The sequence below is a fragment of the Ursus maritimus genome, unplaced genomic scaffold (assembly GCF_017311325.1).
Source record: "Ursus maritimus isolate PB19 unplaced genomic scaffold, ASM1731132v1 scaffold_10, whole genome shotgun sequence".
Lineage (NCBI taxonomy): Eukaryota > Metazoa > Chordata > Mammalia > Carnivora > Ursidae > Ursus > Ursus maritimus.
The window spans coordinates 7,383,925-7,406,902 of record NW_024423344.1 but is presented as its reverse complement, the minus strand read 5'-3'; the positions used below and the strand labels follow the sequence as shown (position 1 = coordinate 7,406,902).

Here is a 22,978-nt window from a genome sequence, read left to right as displayed (position 1 = left end):
TACAGGAAGACAACTAATAATTAATAGGCTTATGAATATTTATGGATAAAGTGCCAGTAATTTTATTGTAATAAGATATAAATAGAAGAAATCCTGACATGGATAGTAGCTTCATGTGTTCTCTTCATCCTGAGAACAGAAGGGACATAAAAAACAAAGAAGCGTTACCAAACAGAAGTTCTAGAATTATACAAGTAATTCCTAATCGAAAAATAACAATAGAAACAAAATGTTGTAATAAAGATAAAATCAGACTACAAATGGTAAAAGTTTCAAGAATAATGCCAACACAGTAGGCCTTTATACTGAAAAAAAAGGGGGAGAAATCAAAGAAAGAAATGTAGAGTCCATTAATAACTACTGCTTATATTCAATAAAATTACGGTGACTAGCTCCAAGAAACAGAAACTTGAGAAGCAGGTGTCCAAACAGCCAGTTACAGCTGAAGAGACTCGGGTAACCTGATAGAAGCATGGTCTCTGGAAGGGGATGCAGACATTAGGCTTTTCAGAGTTTCAAAATCTATGTGACTAAAACTCAACGTATGGGCTTTATCCAGTGACCGCCCAAAAGCCCAATCAATGTCCACTGGGGGACACACGGATGTGGTTTGGGGGTGCCTCTGAAGTCCTCAGGAGGACTCATTAACGAAAATCCATTGGTCATGGTCCTGTTTATTCGACCACTACCATGAACCAGACAACTCAGTCTTGAGCCAAAGACTCCTTCATCATGACTGAGAGTCACAAATAACTGCCATCCGTTTAAAACGCTGTAGGTAGGGAAGAATCCCCAGTAAGTGAAGTGTCTTAGTATATTTGTGAAGTCGTATCTATAATCGAAGCCTGGGGGTGTTTATTGATTCTGAACAAGCAGTTACCCTTCACCCAAAATTACAAGAGCAAAGCTACCATCCGTGGGTTTTCCAGTGCTCTGCTTTCACCAGGAAGATAAACCCCGTAGGTCTCTTGAATTGCCATGTGGGAAAAACAGCAGGAAAGGGTAAGGTGAAAGAAAAGTGATCTGGAACAGCTACACGTCTAATCTAATCTGAGGTACTTTTTAAAATTTAATGTGCCCACGATAACACGAGAAAAGAGAACCGTGTGCTTCTAGGAGCAGGGCCAAAGCCCTACTTGGATGATGGATCCCTAATCTGGCCACAGCACCAGGAAAAGCGAATAGCTGTCAGCATCTACTTTCACCTAAAATCTAAGCTTTTAAAATTCAGACCAAGTGGAGCGAGGCGCCACGGGAAGCACGCTCTGGAGCACGCTGACGAGCCAGGAACTCCACCGGCCTCACTTGGGACAGGGCTCCGGGAAAGGCCAGGGTTGGGGTGGGGGAACTCCAGGAAAGACGTGGGGGGGGGGGCTCCTCTGCACGGGGGGCGGGGGGGGGGCGGCCGTGCAGCCCGCGCCCTCCGTGTTTGTGCTGGCCGGCTGGCCCCCGGAGCTCTAAGGGCTGCCAGGTGTTCCCTGCGTCATCCCTGATGGCCCCCGGAGGACAAAGAACTCTGTTCTTCATTTTCATGACTGCGCAGCTGCTGGAACCTCTTACAGAAATCATCAACAAGCATCGACCAAGTGAGGCCCGCAGGGAATCCTGCCTGGAAAGGGCCCTTCCAATTTCACAAGAGCGTGCAAAGGAAACGAAATCATCTCACAGAACGTTCCGATTCACAGAGGCGACGGAGCCAAGAAATGGAAAGCAGCAACGTTTGATTCTTACTTGTTAAATCTTTCCCTCTAGAACCAACCTCTTCTGAAACACATTTGAAACAAAAAAGGGTGAAACGGTCTCACTCACTGATTGGAAGACATCACTCTGACACACGGTCATTAATCTTGCAAAGACCTAACACCAGGCAGCTTCACAGACACAGAGCAAGTCTGCAGAATTATAGTGATCAAGAAGAGGAAACCCAAACTGCAGTAAGTACTTTCATGGCCAAGAAATAGGAAGCAAGAGGCTGTTTTCAGGACAATGCAGTAGTTACAGCGTATTTCCTCATGTGCAGCACAATTTGCTATGTTTAGTGGCACTTAAGTATTACACAGTAAATACTGAAAAAACCCAGAATTTTTGGATGTGCAAAAGCAATATCACATTATTAATACAAAAGTTGCTAAGCTACAGGATTATAATACCACTATGTGGGTGCTGAGACCACTTAAAATTTTTAATACATTCCCGACACACGCTCTCCGGGTGGCCACCGGCCTCGTCAGCGCGCCGCCCCGCTGCGCACACGCGCTGCCTCAGTCGGACCAGTCGTTCTCGTCGAACTCCGAGTCGTCGTCAGAATCGCTGTACTCCACGGCGATGCGTCGGGACAGAATCGTGGCCACGTCATTCCCGACTGGCTCACGCTTGGCCTCTTGCTCGCGCTGTTCTTGCACCTTTTTCAGCTGAATCCCTGGGGACACAACCGGAAGAGGAGAATTAAATCCCTCCGCTTGCTCCAAATTAAGGAAAACAAGCTAACAGGTCTATTTAGATCCCCCCGCCCCACCTCTGCTGACACCAAAGGTAAAAAGTTTTGGAAACCTGAAATGAGAAAAGCTTGGGAAATGGAAGTTTCGTGACCAAAAAAAAAAAAAAAAAAAAAAAAAAAGGCAAAGTTGTAACACTGCTTACGGTAATGTGTTGAAATAAAAAAACTTAGAATTCCAGTGCACATGAACATCATGAAAGAAAATTCTGGAGCTGCACCTTCCATTCTGGTAGTCACACGTGGCCAATCAAGGGTAAATTCATTGTGCCTTGTGGCTACCACATCGGACCACACAAACATGGAACACTTCTATCGCGAACATTTCCTGGACATTGTTGGAATCCAAAGGCTTGGAAAGTAGCATTTTATGCTAATAGCTTTTGGCTAGTGGGGGGAGGTAACGAAGATCTTTGTTTCACCAATTACTGCTAAAAATGAATATAAAATACAATTCTCTATTTTCTTATTAAGTAACAGTGGGTAAAAAGATGACTTAAAGTTAATTCTTTAACTTTTCCTTTTGAGTCAATTTCAGATTTTACAGAGCCCTTGTAAAACAGCAGAAAAACGGGCACCTGCGTGGTGCAGTCGGTTAAGTGTCCAACTTGATTTCAGCTCAGGTCATGATCGCAGGGTCCATGAGTCAGGCTCCATGCCCAGGGAGCCTGCTTAACATTCTTTCTCTCCCTCTCCCTCTGATCTTCCCCCCGCAAAAGAAAGACTAGTAGACAACCATCCCCATAAAACCTATACCCAGATTCCCCAACTGGTATCATTTGACCACTTTTTTGTAGCAATCTTTCTCTATCATTCTTGCTTATACAAACACACTTTTTTCTGGACCACCTGAGAATAAACAGCATATAATGTTCCTTTGCCCTTAAAATACTTAAGGTGTAATTCCTAAAAAACAATGATCAAAATCAGACTATTAGCATAGATACAATACTATCAACTATTCTACACATTTTATTTAAATTTTGCCAGTAGACTTAACAGCAGAAAGTTTTCCACCAGGCCTGGGATCCAACATGGGAATACGCAGGACATTGGTTGTCATCTTTCATTAATGTCCCTTAATCTGGGCAATTCTTCAGTCTTTGTGTTTTCTGATCTTGACGTTTTTGGAGAACACAGGCAGCCAGCTCCTTTGTAGACTGTCCCTTGATGCATGCTTCTTAGAGGTTTCCACATGATTAGATCCTGGTTATGTGACCACTCTTATTGGATGGGGCTCACAGGTATCCAAAAACAAAAACAGTGTCCTACCTTGACCCTAAATTTGTTATCATTGAGGTCGCCCAGCTTGGGGACTTCTTTTCTTGACAAAATCAAAGTGTGTCAATGACACTGAAGACATATGAGAAGGCTGGGCTTGTGGGCCACACTCCGGTCTGATTTATGGGCACTCAAGCAAAAGCAGAGGCAGTAATGTCCTTGCCATCCTGTGAAGGATGTCAGTGATACTGCAAGCCAGGCTCCCTTCCCAGTCCCTTCCAGACAGAAACAACAAGCCCCAGTGAACATCTGCATGCCCTGTCAGTGACCCTCAACCAGCCCGGGGTTGTGGCCTGCAGCTGAGAATAAACGGGGTGGAACAGACGGTTAGGGTGGCGATGAGGGGATGCCAAAAAGGGTGAGAGTCTGGGCTCCTCCATCCTGATTTGACCAGAGATGCTCTATTTCTGTATGTCTCATGTTCTGGGGTTCAGTGTAGGACTTTTATCCGACAAAAGAATTTTGCTGCTAAATAAATGTTGAAAAACTTACTGGCTTAGCACATCAAGCTAAAAATATGGAAAGTCTAGGACATAGCTTAGCTTTTTAAAAATAACCCAATCATTGATACGAGCTCACTTTCTTTCATTTATACATTTACCCTTTGAGTAGAACGCAGAGAAAAGATCCAACTAATCACTGATCATTTTTATCATCTATTTCTAGTCAAGTACAGCTTTCCTGAATTCTCTCAATACTCTATCATTGTGTATTTATTTTGCACTGGCAAAAACAGATCTTCTGTTAAAAAAGCAAAATCAAACAGGTGTCCTTTAACCCTATTCTAAAAAGCAGTTCAGTGGAGAGAGTAGTCATTTGAAGAAGACTAGGCTGTGGTTGGTTAGGGCCATAAAGAAGTCTCTTTCTAAAGGAAGACTGTGTTTGAGATGCTCACTTACCCATCCGAATGGCAGCAAGAAGATCGCTTCGGGCATCACTTATGGGTGGCTGTGCCGTCTCCTGGCGCTTTGCCTCGGCCGCAGGGGGGCCATGCATTGGGGAGGACGAGCGAGAAGATCCTGCACCAGGAGGGCCTGGTGGAGGAGGCGGTGGGCCTGGAGGTGGCGGGGCTGTGACCACGAGCCCAGCGGTGGGAGGGTGAGAAGGAGCGGTGTAGGAGGAGCCCGCGGAGGCAGGGAAGGGGGGCTGCATGGGGATCTGGAGAGGGCTGACGAAAGCAGTTTGTGCCGAAGGAATCATGGGGGGTGGTGGAGGAGGAGGAGGTCCTGAGGGGTTGTAATACTCAATTAATTGTGCTGGCAGCATCCTAGTAAAGAGATGAAACGCAGAGTCATTAAAGCAGCAACAGTCATGTCCTCTGACAGTTGAACATGCCTGATTCAGGGGGCTCCCCCAAACACAATATGTATTGTCCTCTGAACTTAAAGCACTGCAGGATGCAAATATCCCCCCTTTGGGTCAGTCATTTCTACAGGTCTACATTATTCACTATGATGAAATTCATCTACTCAATGAACCAGAAAGAAAACCACTCAAAGTAACTTTCGGGGCACCTGGCTGGCTCAGTCAGTTCAGCGTCCCACTCTTGACTTTGGCCCAGGTCATGATCTCAGGGTCCTGAGATTGAGCCCCACATGAGGCTCCGTGCTCAGCACGGAGTCTGCTTAGGATTCTCTCTCTCCTCCCTCTGCCCATCCCCAGCCCTCAATAGGGCTGTCTTTCTCTCTCTCACATAAATAAATCTTTAAAAAAAAAAGCAACTTTCTGTGGAAGGCTAGAATACAACAGTTGACTGCAAAGGTTATGAACAGCAATTCAAATCTAACCTCTATACTGGGCATCTCAAAGGTGGGTAGCTCACAGACTTGTCTTACAAGGGTTCTGCGGTCAATCAGATTTGGAAAATTCTGTGTTTTATACCTCATGCCCATGGAAATTCCTCAAGCCCACAGTGCCCATTAGAATATCAAAATCTTTGGAAAGTCCTCCACCTAAGAAGTCCACTGACTCCTACTTAGCTAAGGGTTTTCCACAGATCCTCTCTTTGCCTGACCCTTAGTTAGTGCCTCCGAACACACTCTGGGGACCCTTAAAGAGAAGCAATGGAAGAGAACCTCTGAAAACAGAGGGGCATACATTTAGAAGGTGATACACACTGCTCTGGACTGAAGAACACACGTTAATGGAAACGCACATTCAACACCCCTGGGCACTGTCTCAGAGGGGCTAATTCTTTAAAGATTACGGTTAAGCCAGAAAAGAGAGGACAATAGGCAGCCTATCAACATAAAGGTGGGTGCTTATACTAATAAACACTTGAGCATGAGGGTCTTTCATTAGGAGGTGTTTGGATTTTACCCAAGTGACAGAAAACAAAAGGACCTGGGGGTACAAGGATGTCTGGGCACCAAGAGATCAAGAAAAAGGACTATATGGCCAAGTGCAAGCAGGGGCTCAAGTGGGGCTGCCCTGGATAGTTTTCTCACTTTTTTTTTTTTTTTTTTTTTTTATAAGAGGCAAGAAAACCCACTTGTGATAGGAACTCTCTGTGGTTCACCCAGGACGTGTACAGAGACTTGAGGGTTTGGGACAGGTTCACAAAATCAGCATTTCATCCTTTCTCAATGCCTTGGCTTAGCAATGCATTCAAACACCTAACACACCTAATATACCAAATGCACTTAAAAGTACGTAGGAAGGGAGTATGTATAGATGAATACAGATACAAACCTGAGATCCATCTGTAATAAAAAGGGGAGCACCGCATATTTTAACACAGAATTGGTCATAACTGGTAGTATCTATATCCAGTCACCCTTGGCCACATCTGGGCCCTACGGTATGATTATTCAGTTAAAATTTTTAGACCACACATAGGAAACTCCCACGTGATAGCAAGCAGAGCAGGAGCACAGGAGTCCTGAGTTACCCGTAGTCTGCTGGCGCCATGGGTGCGGAGGCCTGGGACCCCTCCGCGGCCTGCGGTGGGGGTGGCGGCGGCGGCTGCTGGGGTCTGTTTAGGGCCATGTGCCTCGCCGAGGCGGAGGGGGGTCGGTACTCATGCTCGGAAGCTTGGGTTGCTGGCCCGTGCGGTGGTGCGTCCCCGGCTGCGTAAGAAGGGGTCACGGGCTGCGGGTGCAGAGAGTGGTTGGGAGTCGCCGGGTAAGAGTAATCCGTGACATCCGACGCGTGCGACCTGACGTTCAGGAAAGAGGGGTGGGAGAAATTCAAATTCAGTTAAAAAGATTCCCCCCAGCAGGCATAAGCATATTATCTGAATAATGACTTTGCCAATGCACAGAAATCACACACTGATTTCCTTTACTATGGACTAGGTCCAGCCCCATGAGAGCTTCCAAGCAACAACATAATTACTACTTTAGCAGCAAGCCCCAGTGTTACATGGCTTCAGAGTCACAGCGCTGAAGTAAGTCAGACAGATCGGCAAGCAGGAAACAGCAGAGCCCCATTTCCGCCATATTTCAGCACGCTTTTTTCTAAGAGAGAAGGCTACAAGACAAATTCCATTTAATTAAAAAACAGCACCTAAGACAGAGGATTTCAGTGGCAACGGAACTGACAGCATATAATTAGAAATTATAAAATGGCAGGTGAATTGGATAAATATGAACAGTAAGAAGAGCAGAAGAAATCAAGAATGCAATACAGTGGGTTGCAGTTTTCTTAAACAGAAGGGCTGTATTTAGCCAAAAGAGAAAGAACGCGGTGGAGTGTGGAAAGGGCTTCTTTTCTTTGCATGGCGGAGCGTGAAACTCTGGAAGGAATGGAAATGTGGTATTAGATGAGTGGAGCCTGGAAAGATGCGGGTACCGGGATGCCAGCGGGGGGGCCCCCCCAGAGGGTGCACGGCCTCATGAGGGTGGCGGCCACGCAGGCCACGGGTATTAGTAAGGACAGCGGTGCGTCAATGGCCCGGGCTACAGGCCAGCTCCCGGGACGCACGGAGTCAGAAAAGGGGCTGCGCGACCTGTCAGGGCAGCCAAAGCAGGGTGGGCAAGCTGAGGCTGGGGTCCGGGAGAGCAACGCGACGAACCCTCTGGGCACTGTGTCCTCGGTGGCGCCCCCTGCCGGCACCAGCTCCTTGGCGTCACTCATGAACTCAATGCCCATTTTCCTTCTCTCCCACTCCTCTCTTCTTGTCCTTACTCTTCTCACATGTATTTGCTGGCTTCTGTGAGGGGTCAGCTTGTGTCTCTCTCTCTGGAGGAAACAGGCAAATACACATTGGGGATGGGGGGGGGGGCGGGGCAGGGAAGACACCAACCGAGTTCCCATCTTTGAAACTCAAGACAGTAGCTTCCCCTCATAACCAGAGCACCACACGGCAGAGAAAACCATCCTAAACGAAAAGAGGCTGCTTTTTTTGCTTTTTTTCTTCCCTGACTGCTGTATAATAACTGGTAACCTGCTTTCTTCCTCCTTATTTGCAGTATAAATTCTAGACTATGGTGTGCATACGAGTATGTTTTCTTAACTATGCAAACTATGCAAGGGAGTTAAAAATATTTAAAATTAAAAAATTTTAATGGGAGAAGAACCCGACCTGGCTTTAGATTGAGCACATTTTTAAAACATAAATACCTAAAACTCTGGAGTCACTGGTGACATGTGCTTGACTCTGTGTGTGTGCTTACGTCACAGACTGTGTGTACAACGTTCTCAAGGAAATGAAGTTAGCTAGCAAAATACAGAGTGCTTCTGATGAGAGGAGGAGGGGAAATTGTAAACACTGTGGCATGACTCAGAGTGCTACCCTCATAAAATGGCTTTGTGACAGAGCCCCTGCGGAGCCAGAGAAAGGGGAAGACCAGATGGAGGAGGGAGTCAGGACCAGGCAGAGCATCTGAGGACCAGAACTGCAGCGAGAGAGTTCTAGAGGGCAGGGCCCGAGAAGGCTGCTTGGTGAGGGGGGCACCAGCGGGCTGGAGGAGCAGTGGGGAGTCGGGGGCCTGCTGGGGGACAGAGATCCCCGTGGGAAGGCAGCAATCAGCCACAGAAGATGCTGTACCAACGTGGAGGTGAGTGGGATGATCCTGAAGCGTCATGATCGGCACTGATTATCTGTCACAGAAAAGAGAACTGGTAAGAGTGAAGACCACGTGGAAAAAGGAGGAAGTAAGGGGGGAAGTAAGTGGAGGCAGTGGAGACTCAGTGGGTGGACAGGTGGGCAGTTGGACAGCCGTGGCACAGGCGCAGGACAGGAGGAGAGGAGTACAAGGACACTTGGGCTGGAGGTCTCACACCGCCTGGTAAGGGCGCGAGAGAGCAGTAGGAGAGCATATCAATTCTCATCCTAAATTTACGCTTACAATTAAACCATTCCTGATCTACAGAGAGAGCAAAATTTTATGGTTAGTTTATGTGGATTGGGTTAAGACAGATGACTTACATGAAGAGATCATATACATGCCACGAAATCTGATATTTACATTTAACTCTGTTGTCCCTATACATCCATTAAAAACCGTGTTTCTAAATAATGCTTAAAACATAAATATGAAATAACAAAAGTCAAAAGATAGAAAACATAGAGCATGATTTCAGTTTTATAAAAGAAAAATCTACATGTATACAGAAAAACGACCAAAGAAAGAAATATGCCAAAATGCAAACAGTGGTTCCTCTGGATGATAGGATTATGGATAAGATTTTAATTTTTCTCTGTAATTTCCAAATATAAGAAGTTCATCTTATTTTATAATAAGAAAAAAGTGATATACTTCAGTAAAATAAAAAATAAAAGATTCTAAATTAAGGGACAGAATCCAAGTACAACGATGAATTTTAATCTATTATCTGGTACACGAAGATAGTAAGAGGCCACGGGAATAGGATTTACGTTCTGAAAAATAAGAAAAATGGCGATCTATCTAAACAACATAAATACAAATGCAGAATACTAAATCATCTCAGTAATCATCAATTTCATAACCAACACGGAACAACTGAGTCTCAGATGCTAGAACAGAACAGCAATCATTCAACTGAGGGATTAAAAAAATCATTTTTCCATCTGTACCTACTGAAATAAGAATATATATGGAGTACTGTAAAATAAAGCTTATGTTTTACATGAGTAAATAATCACAATCAAATTAATTGGGAAAAAAAAACCAAAAAAACGCTTTGGGGGCTATCTATCATATTCAAGTACCCCTCCTCACCCCAAGACCTGTGAGCAAACGTGAATCATCACTATCATTTTCTATGGAAATAAATGGACATAGAGATTCACACTTGAGGTGAATACTCAGTTACAGCTCCAATAATTCCCTAGTACTGAACAGATAACAGCTTGTACAGAAAAACTGCCTAGAACTTCCCTCCTATCATAGCCAACCAATGACTGATGGCCCTTCTGGGGTAGAGATATTTCTGGGCATGGGAACTACCAAATATGAAGTATCTTCTGTGTGCAGAGTCTGTGCTAGACGCCGAGGTTATAGAGATAAAAATTAAGAAAAAAGGACACAGATATGAGATAAGGTCCAGGTTGTTGCTGTTTTTGAAACATTCTTGGGTCACATAAGAATTCTCTATTCAAATTCTGAAACGATGATGGAAGACTCTGAGGTTTCTGGCCAGTGAAGGACCATGACCTTACAAAAGCAGAAACGTGAAATTAAACCAGAAGTGCAAACTGACTAGTGCGTCTCTGTCATTCCGCAACAACTGTGACTTAGTGACCACATCATTCGCACCTGCAAGGAATATTTTTACTTAAATGCTTACAAATTCTTACAGTAACTCCAACAGCATTCTTCTCCTGAAATTAGAATACATAAGATTAATAAACGGAAGAAATAACTATCTCTTTTGCACATCACTCTTAGAAAAGGTTACCAAAAAGAATAATAAAGTTCCATCTTAGGCACATCAATTACCACCTGCTAATTATTATTAGATATCAAGTGGCAAAGGAAATTCAACATTCTAAGCTAAAGAGGGAGAGAAAACATGAAATGATTATTAAAATAAAAATGTAAGCCATTGGCAGTTACTAAGCCCAAATTTAGCATCAATGTTAAAAACACTACATCTAGGTTAATGGAACAGTAAACTTCAGTCAGAGCAAAGGAAAATCATACACATAACACAACATAAAATGAAACCGCTTTCAAGTATTATTTCAAAAATCAAAAAATACATATCATTAATTTTCAAGGAAAGTTTTTGAAACATATCGTGGGCCATATAAACACCAGAGCCACTGGTGTGTTTCCAACATATAATAAAGCCAAGTACTACGCAGAGGCTTTGCTACAACACACGCACACACACCTAGTGTCTGGGGACAGGGATCCCTCGGAAGACGCTCCGTGGTACACACTCTGAGACAGCCTGTTGTCGGGTCTAAGCTCTTTGTCATATGCCATCATACTCCACTCCTGGCGCCTGTTTCTGGCCTTCCTAACCTTTTTCACCTCCCGGGTTGTGCCATCTATACGCTTTTGTTCCTGATGTCCAGGAAGAGAAAGCAAGCATGCCAAGACAGAAGGGAAAGGAAAAGAGCAGGTTAAATGCAGTTGTAATGCACGGGAAACAAGCCTGGTGTGCAGACAAGAGACATTCCCATTTCAGATCATGCTAACGTTAAGAAAATTCGAATGCAGTATATATTCTCTTACCTGACACAGACCCAGCAGGAGTAACTGACACTTAACCACTTAACTTAAATAAATAGAAGCTACTCTGCAGCAGCTAACTCCACGAATCACCCACCATCATTTCTGGTAAAGAATTCGCATCTTACTAGGTTTTTAGCTTGTTTTAAATGTACTAGATGTTTTAGATCTGCATTATACAGATGCGTCTCTGAGAGACAGACAAATCATGTCCTACCACTACACAATTTTGATTGAATTATTAATATGCAATCATCTTTCACAAAATAACTCAAAATACTCTATTGCCAGTTTCTAAAAGATTATTGCAGAATATTTAAGCTAATCCTGCAACTAGCTTAACACAGAACAGAAACATGATAAGAACTTACCTTCCCATACAGAGAATCAGTCTTGCTCCAGCCCTACTTGGCCAGCAAATATGTATCCAACAAAAACCGGGGTCCTACATAGGTGTTTCTTTAAAGGTGAGGACAGTAATTTCTACGTGTGTATGTGTTTTTCGTGCTTTCCAAGTAAGAGGTTATGGTCTTTAAAAATGAGAATTATTTGCTTTTAACTCCTACACTCCTGTTAAAATACCTCTGCACGAGGCTTTACACAGAGGACACACTCACAAAGTCTGACTAAGTGAGCAGATCCCGGTGAGCTTATAGTGCTCACGATGTCTCAGGCACCATGTCAGGTGCTGATGATACAAACAGCAGACAAACAAACAAAAAAGACAAGGAATCTGCCTTCATGGAGCTTGCAATCTGGGTGGGAGAGGCCCCCAGAATTACACAAACAAATGTACAGTTATAAAATATGGTAAAACACAAATGCATCATATACTGAACGCTGCCTTGTCTGGAAGTCAGGGAGTGAACTGGGGGGACTGCGACAACCTCTGTTGTGTGAGCAGGCATTCATTCTGCAAAGGAGTAGGGGTCGGGTGCATGGCCAGAGGGGAGAGAACGTGTGCCAGCTCTGAGGAGAAGGGACAGCAGCACACCGGGAGGAATGAAAGACGGTAAATGGGGAACTAGGGGGAATGGCTCCTGAGATCTAAAAGGTAGGCTGGACCTTATAGGTTGGGTCAAAAGTGTTGCTCTTTATCCCAAGAGCAATGGGAAACCACCGCAGGTGAGAAGGGAGGGGCTGACAGACTGCAGAGGCATTTGAGAAGATCCCTCCAGGTTGTGGAGAACAGATTAAAAGGGGGAAGGCAGATCCTGTGAAAGGGTGGCTAGTGGCTCATGGTGGGTGCCAGGATGGAGCTGGACTGCTGGCAGAGGGATGCAGGAGGCCTGGGTGAGGGACGGCAGAGGGTGTGAACATGGAATTCACAGAACATATGTAAACGGTTAATAAAAATCCTAAAAGGTATGTAATGCAAATGAGATTTTTTGGATGGGAGGGATGAGTGCATCGAGAAAATAATAATGATACGCAGGTCTGGAAGAAGTCTGTTAAGAGTGTAAACTGGTCCAGTCTTTTAGCGGTCAGGGACAATATGATGGTATCTTCCAAAATTTAAAGCTCATATTTGTGTCCTAGAAGTTTAGCCAGAAGACCTATCTGTCCATGAGTCACGTAGTACTATAGTACTGTTAAGCAACTATTTACCAACAACCTAAATATGTCCTAATACAGTAAGGAGTAAATAGTTTATGTAGCGTGCATACCTAGGAATACCATACAACTATTAAATAGAGAACATCTTTAATTATGTCAATATATGTATATGCCTGCATGTGCTTGTGTATAAGTCATGTGTAGTACAAGTGTATGTATATAAAAATACTTCGTGAAATGTATGCATATATTTATGAATACTTAAAAGGTCTAAAAATGCGCACACTGAATTGTTACTAGTGATTGGTGATACCCGGGGAAGGGAGAGACTTATCCCCAAATTTTCCAAACTAATGTATTTACTTCAGTGTAATGTGAGCATTTTACAACCAGCATGCATTGTCTGCACACTTGTAATAATCAAAGGAGGGAGATTTCAATGGATTTCAAGACACGTCCTGATTAAGAACCACTGTATTAAGTGAATCAGTAACTGTCACCCTTACTTTTAAAAGACATATGGTGACATATTTAGATAAAGTGCTATGATTATCTGCAACTTTCTTTATAGAGGTTCGGCCTCCAAATCTACCCATCATCACGCACACAACACACACACGCACGTATGCACAAAGCAAATATGACATAGCGTTCACAGTGATGCATTTGCACTCCAACCACAGTGGCTTACGTTAAAGTCCCCAGAACGTGCCCAACTGTCCCTAGCCCGGGACGATCCTAGCTGCTTCTACCTTGACCGCTCCTCGATTCTGAAGCACCCCACGCTTTTTCTGCCCCCAACTCCTCTGGCACCCCCTCTCTTGCGTGTGTGCACATGTGCGTGTACATACACACACACACACACACACACACACTGACTCTGCTCAGCTGACTTCTAACTCCCCACTGTTGGCACTCAGTGAACGACACCACTTCATCTACACTGTCACCCCCCACCTTGTCACCTCACCCACCACACTTTCTCTTCACAACATTTACCAGGCACTATAACTACACACTTACAACTACATATTTATTTGCATCATTAAAAAATGTTTTTAAACGAGCAAACTAAGGAAATCAAGTTCAGAAACGATGGATTTCTCATCCCCAAATTTTCTAAACTAATTTTTCCTTCAGAGAAACTTTTCAGCTCCAAATGGAAAGTAACCTGCGTTTCTGAAATCCTGGGAAATGAAGGATATCTGATCTCATTTTCTATTCCTACATAATAAAAGCAGATTTGTACTAGAATTTTCAAAATTCTTTCCCTCTTTATGAGTTCCAGTGGGCTGCATGATTGCTTAATGTTTGTTTCCCCCACTACATTGTAATCTCCGTGACGGTGATAATCCTTTCGCACCACTGTTTATCCAGCATTCAGAAGGCATTCAAGAAACATTATTATATAAGTGAATAAGAAATTCTTATCAGAATTTTATGCGTTGGAGGAATGTGTAATGAGACAAAACAGCCAAGGAAATGGTATAATTTTGAAGACATGATAATCATTCATCGACTAAGACTGTTTTCCCCTGAAGAACACTGCTGAAAAAAACTAGATATTTTTGCCAAAAGTACCACTGAGAAGGGAAACCTAGAAGACCATTTAAAGGGACAGGCACGTTTTAAAGGAAAATACTCTTAAATCCCTGTTAGTATAAAAAGGTGTAGGGACCAAGGGGCCTTTAGATATCTGTTTCTCTTCCAGTCAAGAGATTAGGATCTTTCTTTTCTTCACTTACATACTTTATACTTTCTTCACTTGACTACTTTTCCACTTCAACACTCAGCAGCTCTTCCAAGATTTCCCCATTCACCTCCTTACCCACAGTACAGGGAGAGAGCATGAATAACCAACCTTTAGAATTCTTTCCTGGACTCTGGTGGGAACATCTTACACTTGTAGTCGGCCAACTGTTTCTATGTTCCCTTTCTTAAAGCCTGTTTTCAAATCTCAAATTCTCTTCCATCCCAAGCTGTCGCTTCTGTGGGGTCAGTACATCCAGATGCCTCCAAACATTAAGGTCACTAACCCACAACATGCTAAGAATTTGTCTTAACCAAAGCACTCTAAGATTTGTCAAGCAAACCAGGTGCTCATTTTTAAAAACACAGCTTACATATGAAAGTCTTAGCAAATATTTGTGTTTGGAGAATAAACTCTCAGTAGGTTCTGGGCCCTAAATGGGCAGTTCTTAAGACAGAAGTCCCTAAACCTGAACAGAGTGTGATTATTCTTCCAACAGTACTCATAATGTGGACACTTCTCAACCTTCAGACTGCAAGCCACTTGCCTACTACACCCCACCAAAAGGAACCTCTTTTTTTGGCAAATACAATGTGCTAAATGTACAGATCACACACGCTTTTCAATCCAATATGAACATCTCATCAAGGTGTTAATTACAGCGAGGTGGCAACGCACCAATTAAGAATGCTTTAAAGAGATGAGAGCAGGTCATTATATCTGATATGAAATGTTGACTGCTTTGTGCGATTTAAAGAGCAGGAGAAAAGTTATAAAACGTGGTTACAAACAAAACTTCTAGTCACTACCTCTATTAAAGCAAAGCAAGTACTAGGGAACAAATCAGACAGTATTTACTGAAAAATAATATCACTGTGTTAGACTGAATTGTCAGTATCTTCATGTAAAACATGCAACCTATACTTCTGCACTAAATCCAACATCTCAACCACTTACATAAAGGACTTACTGACTTATTTCTAAACAGGGATCTCATTTAAACGTCGATTCGCGAGTTCCTGTGCTAGAATTATTTACCTTTTGACGCCTCTTCTCCTTCCTTTTGTCTTCTGTGTCCTGCAGCATTTTTTCTTTCCAGAGGTCAAAGAAATAGGAAGGATCAGTGTAGAATTTCAGCCCATCCTTCTTATCATCTCTGTAAGTCAATGTATCACAAGTCAGGGGGAGAGGCTGTTAGACATTTTCATATGGGGTGAATATTCACTTAATTTAACTCATGAGATGATAACATCAGCATGGGGCATTTTGACTGTCCTACACATTAAGTCTCTCTGAACTCCTTATTTGAAAAAAAAAAGGGGGGGGACATGCAAGAACAGCAACTTTTTCTAGAATAATCACGTAAGAAGTACTCTTGCCAATTCAGATTTAAGTGCAGAAAAGTGCCTTAAAATCACAATATGGCTCGTAAACAATGATAGCTGATCCCTCAATTATTTCAGGAAATGTTTTGTTTATTCCAACAGGGGCCATACACAGAGATGAATGGATTCTTGGTGCGTCTATATATTCACCTCTACTCTCGAGCTTCAATATTATTAGGATAAAAATTAGTAAGTACACTCTCCCTTTCTCTTTATCAGGTTGGCCTAACATCTATAAATTCAATTCAGAAAGAAGCAAAATGTTCCCAGTGTATTAAGTGTGACGGAAGTAACCCACGAAGAGAATTCACTCGTGGCATTTCACATTCAAGTCCTGCTACAACCACTGTGGTCTAAAGAATATTTCAAGGATTTATATAAGTTATTCATCAATCATAAGACCAATACAAATCCCAAGTTGTAATATAAATCAATAGTAAAGCTCAAAATAATCATAACACGAAGTAAACGCTCTATACGACTAATGCTTTAAAAAAGTATCTGGCCCGTAGATTACCTTCAAGAGGAAGCAGAGCATTTACGTTTCAAATCAGCGTTTCAATAAGTAATTTAAGGCACAGAGAAAAGCAAAATGAATGAGGCACAGGGAGATAAGTATAAGAAAGAGTTTACGCCCAGACAAAGAAACCTAATTGAAAGACTCCAGGGCAAAGTCCTGCCCGCCTGTCCCTGAAGTTCCTGCAATGCCATGTTCTGGCGAGCTTCTCATCACCACAAGCTATGGACCAGTGTCCTACACGGGCTACTCTGGCCCATCTGACGGTCTGAACATCACCAACCACGGCAATTCGCTTTACACTTCAATCTGATTACTTGAAATCCTTCCTTTCCTTTCCAGGTTTCCTAACTGACAGGAGACCTGCATTACAGAGATTTTATTAATAACATCACTGTGAAAAATATAGTCTCCCAAAGATACCAGGCTTTCCAAATGGACTGAAGATACAGAAAAGCTGAAGAGTAACTTGCTACGAAATTTAGGACATATAAAATGCACACTTTTTTAAAGAAGGGAGCTGATACTTTAATGAAGGCAGAAGCTCATGTCAGTAAACAAATATTAATCTCAACATAAGAATAAACAGCAGTGTCCTGTGTTGATAGCAACTAAATGCAAATACTTCATTTTCCAGTCCTGCTGTGATGCTCATATGTTAACACTGTCTTTAGTGTTTTATGTACCCCAAATATTACTTTATTATCAAAAAGTACCTTTGCAGTAGCACTGCTATTCTTAAACACACTATTAAAAAGTCAAAGACACTTTTATTTTCCATAAGGCTGAGTATACACATAGGATACATATGAATGTCAATTCATTTTTTATACAACTAAAATTTTTCTATCACCGCAAGAATCTAATCATGATCTTGATTCATCAAATATAACTGGTCCACTGAGTTTTCTAGGCTTTTTCCTTTAGACCAGAATATTTAGTGAGGTGTCTTAGGAAAGTTTTAACAGGCCCGCCCTGTGGTTTCTAGTGCTAAATAAAACTGAAATTGCCCCCAAAATGCCTATTTCACGAAAGCAAAATCACGAGGTAAAACCTCAGGCTTACAACACTAGCATTCCTATAGATCATTAATTTTTAGGTGAGTGTGCCAAAACTTCCAGAAAAGTGTACTTGTTCCATAGAAAGCTGTGGCCCATTGGCCCTCTCCCATCATAGTTTCCATGGGATTGCTATGACGTTTTTTTGAGAATCTTTCTGTCCGTGCTGAAAGAAAGGGAAGCAGGTGGAACTGCTGCGTTAGTGGCAGAGCTGCAGTAGAGGGCGGGTTCAAACAGCTCCTTTGGACCCTGAGAAGGGACAGGAATTCAGACCAAAAAAACTCCAAGCACTCCCCGAGAAGGACCAAAGGCCCAAGACGGTGGCACTGGAAACAGAGAACCCACTCAATGGTAAAGAGAGTCTGTCACCCAGTGGAGCTAGTCCGGGGGCCGTGAAGACACCCTCCACCACAGCCCATGCTCATGAGAGGCTGAGGGAGTGAGCTTACCTGGAAGGCAAAGGCGGGAGAACAAGCTGTACAAGGACGGACAATGAGAAGGTATACGGGAAAGGAGGTGACAAAATATGGGAAAAAAAACACTAATGTGGTAAGAGGCAGGGGAGGTGTTTTTAAAAAGCATTTTTAGTTTCTTAATATTAATTTCTTGCACTATTGATTTTCCATTCTTTTTCTGGGAAGTCTGGTCCTGATACTGCATCCCACCATTTTACATTTACAGGTTGATTTGTTGACTGTATTATTCACTCGTAAAAACCCCTAGTGCTGCAGCATACATTTCTCTGAATTAAATAACAAATGTCTCTGCAGTGCTGAAATGCTGAGACAGGTATTTCGCTGCATTATAAATGAATTATGCAGTTCCTTTAAAATTGACTTTGAATATGAGGAACAACGTAACCACACACAATATTATGCAATGTGTCCACTTGTACTTCAGATATCTACACTCAGGCAGCTACAAAAGTAGTACCTATTACAGATAGCTACCAAAGCTAAGATTAGAGCTCACACTTCTCTGGGTGAGTTTATCTCTATTTTGAAATATTAAGCCTTTAACAATTCTGTACCGGTAACTAATTTCGTTGTATATAATACCTGCAATTACTTTCAAAGTTTGAAAAAAATACGTCCATAGCACTGTCCTCGTCTCTCAGCTAATCCAGACTAAAAAGGTACTGGGAATGCATGACGCCATACCTGTATGGTGTAAGAATATTCAGAGGAGGTGGCTTATCACTCTGGTTGTAAATGTCAGCAACAGGATTAGGAATGCTGTTCTTTGAAACCACCTGCTGGTCTTGGACTGTGGAACTTTTGAAAGCTTTTTTCATGTTGATATCCTGTAGTGACACTATTCAGAAAAAAGTCCCCCAAGTTGAGTTACATAGAAATATTTTTAACTGTTTAGCAATAATTATCATCTGAGACACAATCATAAATAGAATTTATGATTCTAGAATAATAAAATCATGTTTTTATTGTTCATTTAAAACCGTGCTTAAATAGCAGGTACATTCCTTCCCTCTTATAAATAACAGCTGTCTCTATAAAATGAAGACAAATCACATCTTTTCTTCTTCTGTAGTGATCTAATTATTTCTTTGAACCTAATATTAGAACATCATTCTTTATAATAGCATTTTTCAGAAACCACACAGGAATATAGTGGAGTATAACAGGCATGTAAATACAAAGGGTCTGGGTATCCTGGAGGAAAAAAATATTCGGTTAATACCAGTTGAATGTAATACATGTAGGAAGTAAGTCTGCAAAAAAATACACAAATGTAAAAAATGCATGAAGTTTTCCTGACACTAACATTATGGGAAGATGGTAAGGCTTTTCAAAATACATATAGTCCTGGAAATTAAGTAGCAGCATATAAAACTACACTCGGGGTAAGAGAATCAGGGCTGATTATACTTATTTCTTGTGTTTGTGCAACACTTTACATCTCATGTATTAACTCATCTAACCTTGACAGAAACTTCTGAATTGGGCAACCTTGTCCATTAACCCACTTGACCAATGAAGCTGAGAGTTAGGCGTTAAGTGACTCTTCCAAGATCGTCCAGCAAAAAAAGGCAAACCCAAAATAGAACACAGATTTCCTAATTTGGTCAAATGTTTTTTCTACTATAAAATCCATGCCAAAGACAGTAATCAGGTAAATCTTGATTGGGAGGGATTGAAATACACTGTAAAATCTTATGAACTCTAGTGTACAGATTAACCTTTTCTAGCACAGGGCTTATCACTGGTATTCCAATTGCAAGATCCCATAAAAAAACTGAAGGAAGATGAATAAATACTAAAAATCATTTGTGATACCAATTTGAAAAATGAATGACTGGCTTAGGATGCTAAAATTTCTTACTGAATAGACCAAATAGCTATCCAAGGTTTTACTTTTCTCAAACAAGGTAAATTTTAAAAATCAGATTAAAGAATGTTCGTAACGGATATTAAAATTTCAATGCTCTACATTTTTCTTAAATTTCTAATTCACTAATTTAATATTGACCTTGGAAAAAGACCTGAACATGAGTAAACACATTTTTTTCAAACGATGAGCGATGAATTCCCTAAAACACTACATTTTAAAAAAAAGAAAACTTTCATTTTTTACTAATACTGCTATTGTAAGTCTAGCAGAAAAATCAGATACTAAGATCATTTTAACGCAACAAGAGAAATCAAAACTACCACTTTTAATATAAGGGTAAAAATAATTATTAATCTGAACATTTTTCTCAAGTAAATATGAAATGCTTTATCTTGTACTTTTTTTGCAGATATTTTTTTTTCCAGTCTAATCTGTCACTCATCCAAAAGATACAGAAAATGAAATCTTTAAACGGGAATTGTTGAATTTTCATTTTATTGAAACTGTCAAAATTTCAGGGCAAATCCTCAAAATGATTATCAGTTACCTATACAGTGCTTACCAGTATTAACTTTATTCTACACCCATGACACCCAAAGGCCTTCAGTAAATGCTATGGCTTGAGACGTTAAATCAGCAGGATCACCACTATTATTTACAGGCATCAACTCCAACAAGGGTAGCAGGTGGATGCCTTCACTCAGTCATGCTGCGTATGTATCACTCTCCCTCTTAGTTGGACCACATCTTTGGAGTGATTCTGTGATTTTTAGGTAAGAAAGTATCTTTAAAAGAACCACCAATGACCTAAACTAGGGTTTCTAATACCAAAAACATTCAAAGAATCCCTTAAAACAAATACTATATGTGTATATTTTTTATAAAGAGAGTACGGATGGCATCTATGAGGTGGACAAGATAAGACTCTTTTAATTATTACCTACCCCAATGTTGTGGGCTCCCCCCCTCAATATTCTTCTAGAAAGGACAAGATGAAATATCAGCAGACTACCCCAAGGAAAAAGCAGTGATTACACCGCAATTAATTACTACCGTCTTGTCAACATCACTTCTAGCTCATTGCTTTCATGCAATTACCTACCCTCTTCCACTGTTGAATCCAGCTGGGTAACTTTGACAGCAAGGCGATCAATTCTGTCTTGAAGAGAATTTGCTCTGATGTAGAAGTTGTTAGCCTCATTAAACAGCTCACCAAATATGTCTTCAGCATGTTTGCCTAGAGAAGAAAATGAATGGAGAAGGCCATCTGTTAAGAAGTGCCGAAGCAGCCTTCACACGTTCTCACCAATGCCGATTACTGTCAACATGTGGGATTTTGTGCAAATGATTATAAAAATAAAGTGTCATAGTCAAAGGCCTTTAGAACTTTTGAAAATGTATTGTGGATATTAACATCTATCTGAAATTGACCCAAAGTTGTATAGTTTTAAAATATCCCCAAGAATATAGAATTTTCATTTAATTGCTACATGAGCTATCATGTAAGTTGTTTCCTGTTAAACTTCTTTGGGAAAAAAATGACCCTCATTTTGCATGCTTTACGAATAAATAGAATCTCAGGACCTTAACCTTCCTTTTACTTCCCAAGATAAATAAATCATGTTGGTTTCTAAATTTAAGATTTCGCTTCATTCACAATTAGAAAAGTTAGATATCTTACGTTGTGCCTAACACTCTCCAATGGCATGAAACTGTTCTAATCCATATTTTGAAATCTAAGGATATAGTGTTGACTCTGGCACTCTCTAAAAAATCAGTATTTTGTATTCTGAGTTAAACTTTCTATATGGATTCTTGTGAGTCCCAGACATAACTACTCCCACTTCACTTAAAATGTAATAAAAAACATTTCTGAAAAGATAGAAGTACCTGCCTGAATTTCCAAATCCTAACATCATTCTTTTATTCATTTAACAAACATTTAATATCTGTCTACCCTGAGTGTGCAAGGCACACCTGCATCGTATCTCCTCTGCCAGAGAGAAGCACTTTTTAAAAAGTACTTTAATTTTAAGAACAGTTTCCAGTTCACAGCAAAACTGAACAGAAAGCACAGAAAATTCCCATACACTCCCTGCTCCCCCACAGGCTCCCCCACTATCAACATCACACACCAGAGTGACACATTTGTTACAACTGATAAACCCACACTGACACGTCATTACACCCAAAGTTCAATTTACATTAGGGTTCACTCTTGATGTTAAACGCCCTATGAATGTTGACATATGTATAAAGACATGTATTCACCATTATAGTATCACACAAAATAGTTTCAGTGATAAAAATCTTTCATGCTCCACCTATTTATCACTCCCCACCCCCCACCACTCAACCCCTGGCAACCACTGATTTTTTTACTGTCTCCATAGTTTTGCCTTTTGTAGAATGTCCTATAGTAGAAATCATAATTAATTATAATTAACCATATTCACTTAGTAATAAGCATTTCAAGTTCCTCCATGTTTTTTCATGACAAGACAGCTTGTTTCTTTTTAGTGTTGGATAATGTCCGGCTGTCTGGATGTGCCACAGTTTGATTATCCATTCACCTACTTGGTTGCTTCCAGTGTTTGGTGGTGATGAATAAGTATCTGTATGTAGGTTTTTATGTGGACATGAGTTTTCAACTCACCTAGGTAAATACCAAGGGGCAAGACTGCCAGACTGTATGGTAAGAGTATGTTTATTTTTATAAGAAACAAACTGCCTTCCAAAGTGGCTGTACCATTTTGCATTCCCACCAGCAACGCATGAGAGTTCCTGTTGCTCCAATGCTCATCAGCACTTGGTGTTGTCGGTTTTCTGGATTTTGGCCATTCTAAAAGCTGTGAAGTGGTTATCTCATTTTAATTTGCATTTCCCTGATGACAGATGATGTTAAGTATCTTTTCACATGCTCTGTGCCTGCCATCTGTACATCTTCTTTGGTGAAATGTCTGTTCAGGTCTTTTGCCCA

At 41.4% G+C, this 22,978-nt stretch overlaps 1 protein-coding gene across 3 annotated transcripts in view; it reads right to left on the bottom strand.

Moving 5' to 3' along the window:
- Positions 1–1,375: 1,375 nt before the first annotated feature.
- WASF3 (WASP family member 3) overlaps positions 1,376–22,978 on the bottom strand; it is a 122,805-nt gene continuing 101,202 nt past the window's right edge. For all 3 annotated transcript variants that reach the window (XM_040621701.1, XM_008692165.2, XM_008692164.2), the window contains exons 4-10: positions 21,101–21,235; positions 18,810–18,963; positions 15,728–15,845; positions 7,791–7,957; positions 6,666–6,932; positions 4,675–5,042; positions 1,376–2,419 (exon numbers count right to left, since the gene is read on the bottom strand). In XM_040621701.1, coding sequence (XP_040477635.1) covers positions 2,262–2,419; positions 4,675–5,042; positions 6,666–6,932; positions 7,791–7,957; positions 15,728–15,845; positions 18,810–18,963; positions 21,101–21,235 — 1,367 coding nt within the window. In that variant the 3' untranslated portion in view covers positions 1,376–2,261. The remainder of the gene's footprint in view (positions 2,420–4,674; positions 5,043–6,665; positions 6,933–7,790; positions 7,958–15,727; positions 15,846–18,809; positions 18,964–21,100; positions 21,236–22,978) is intronic.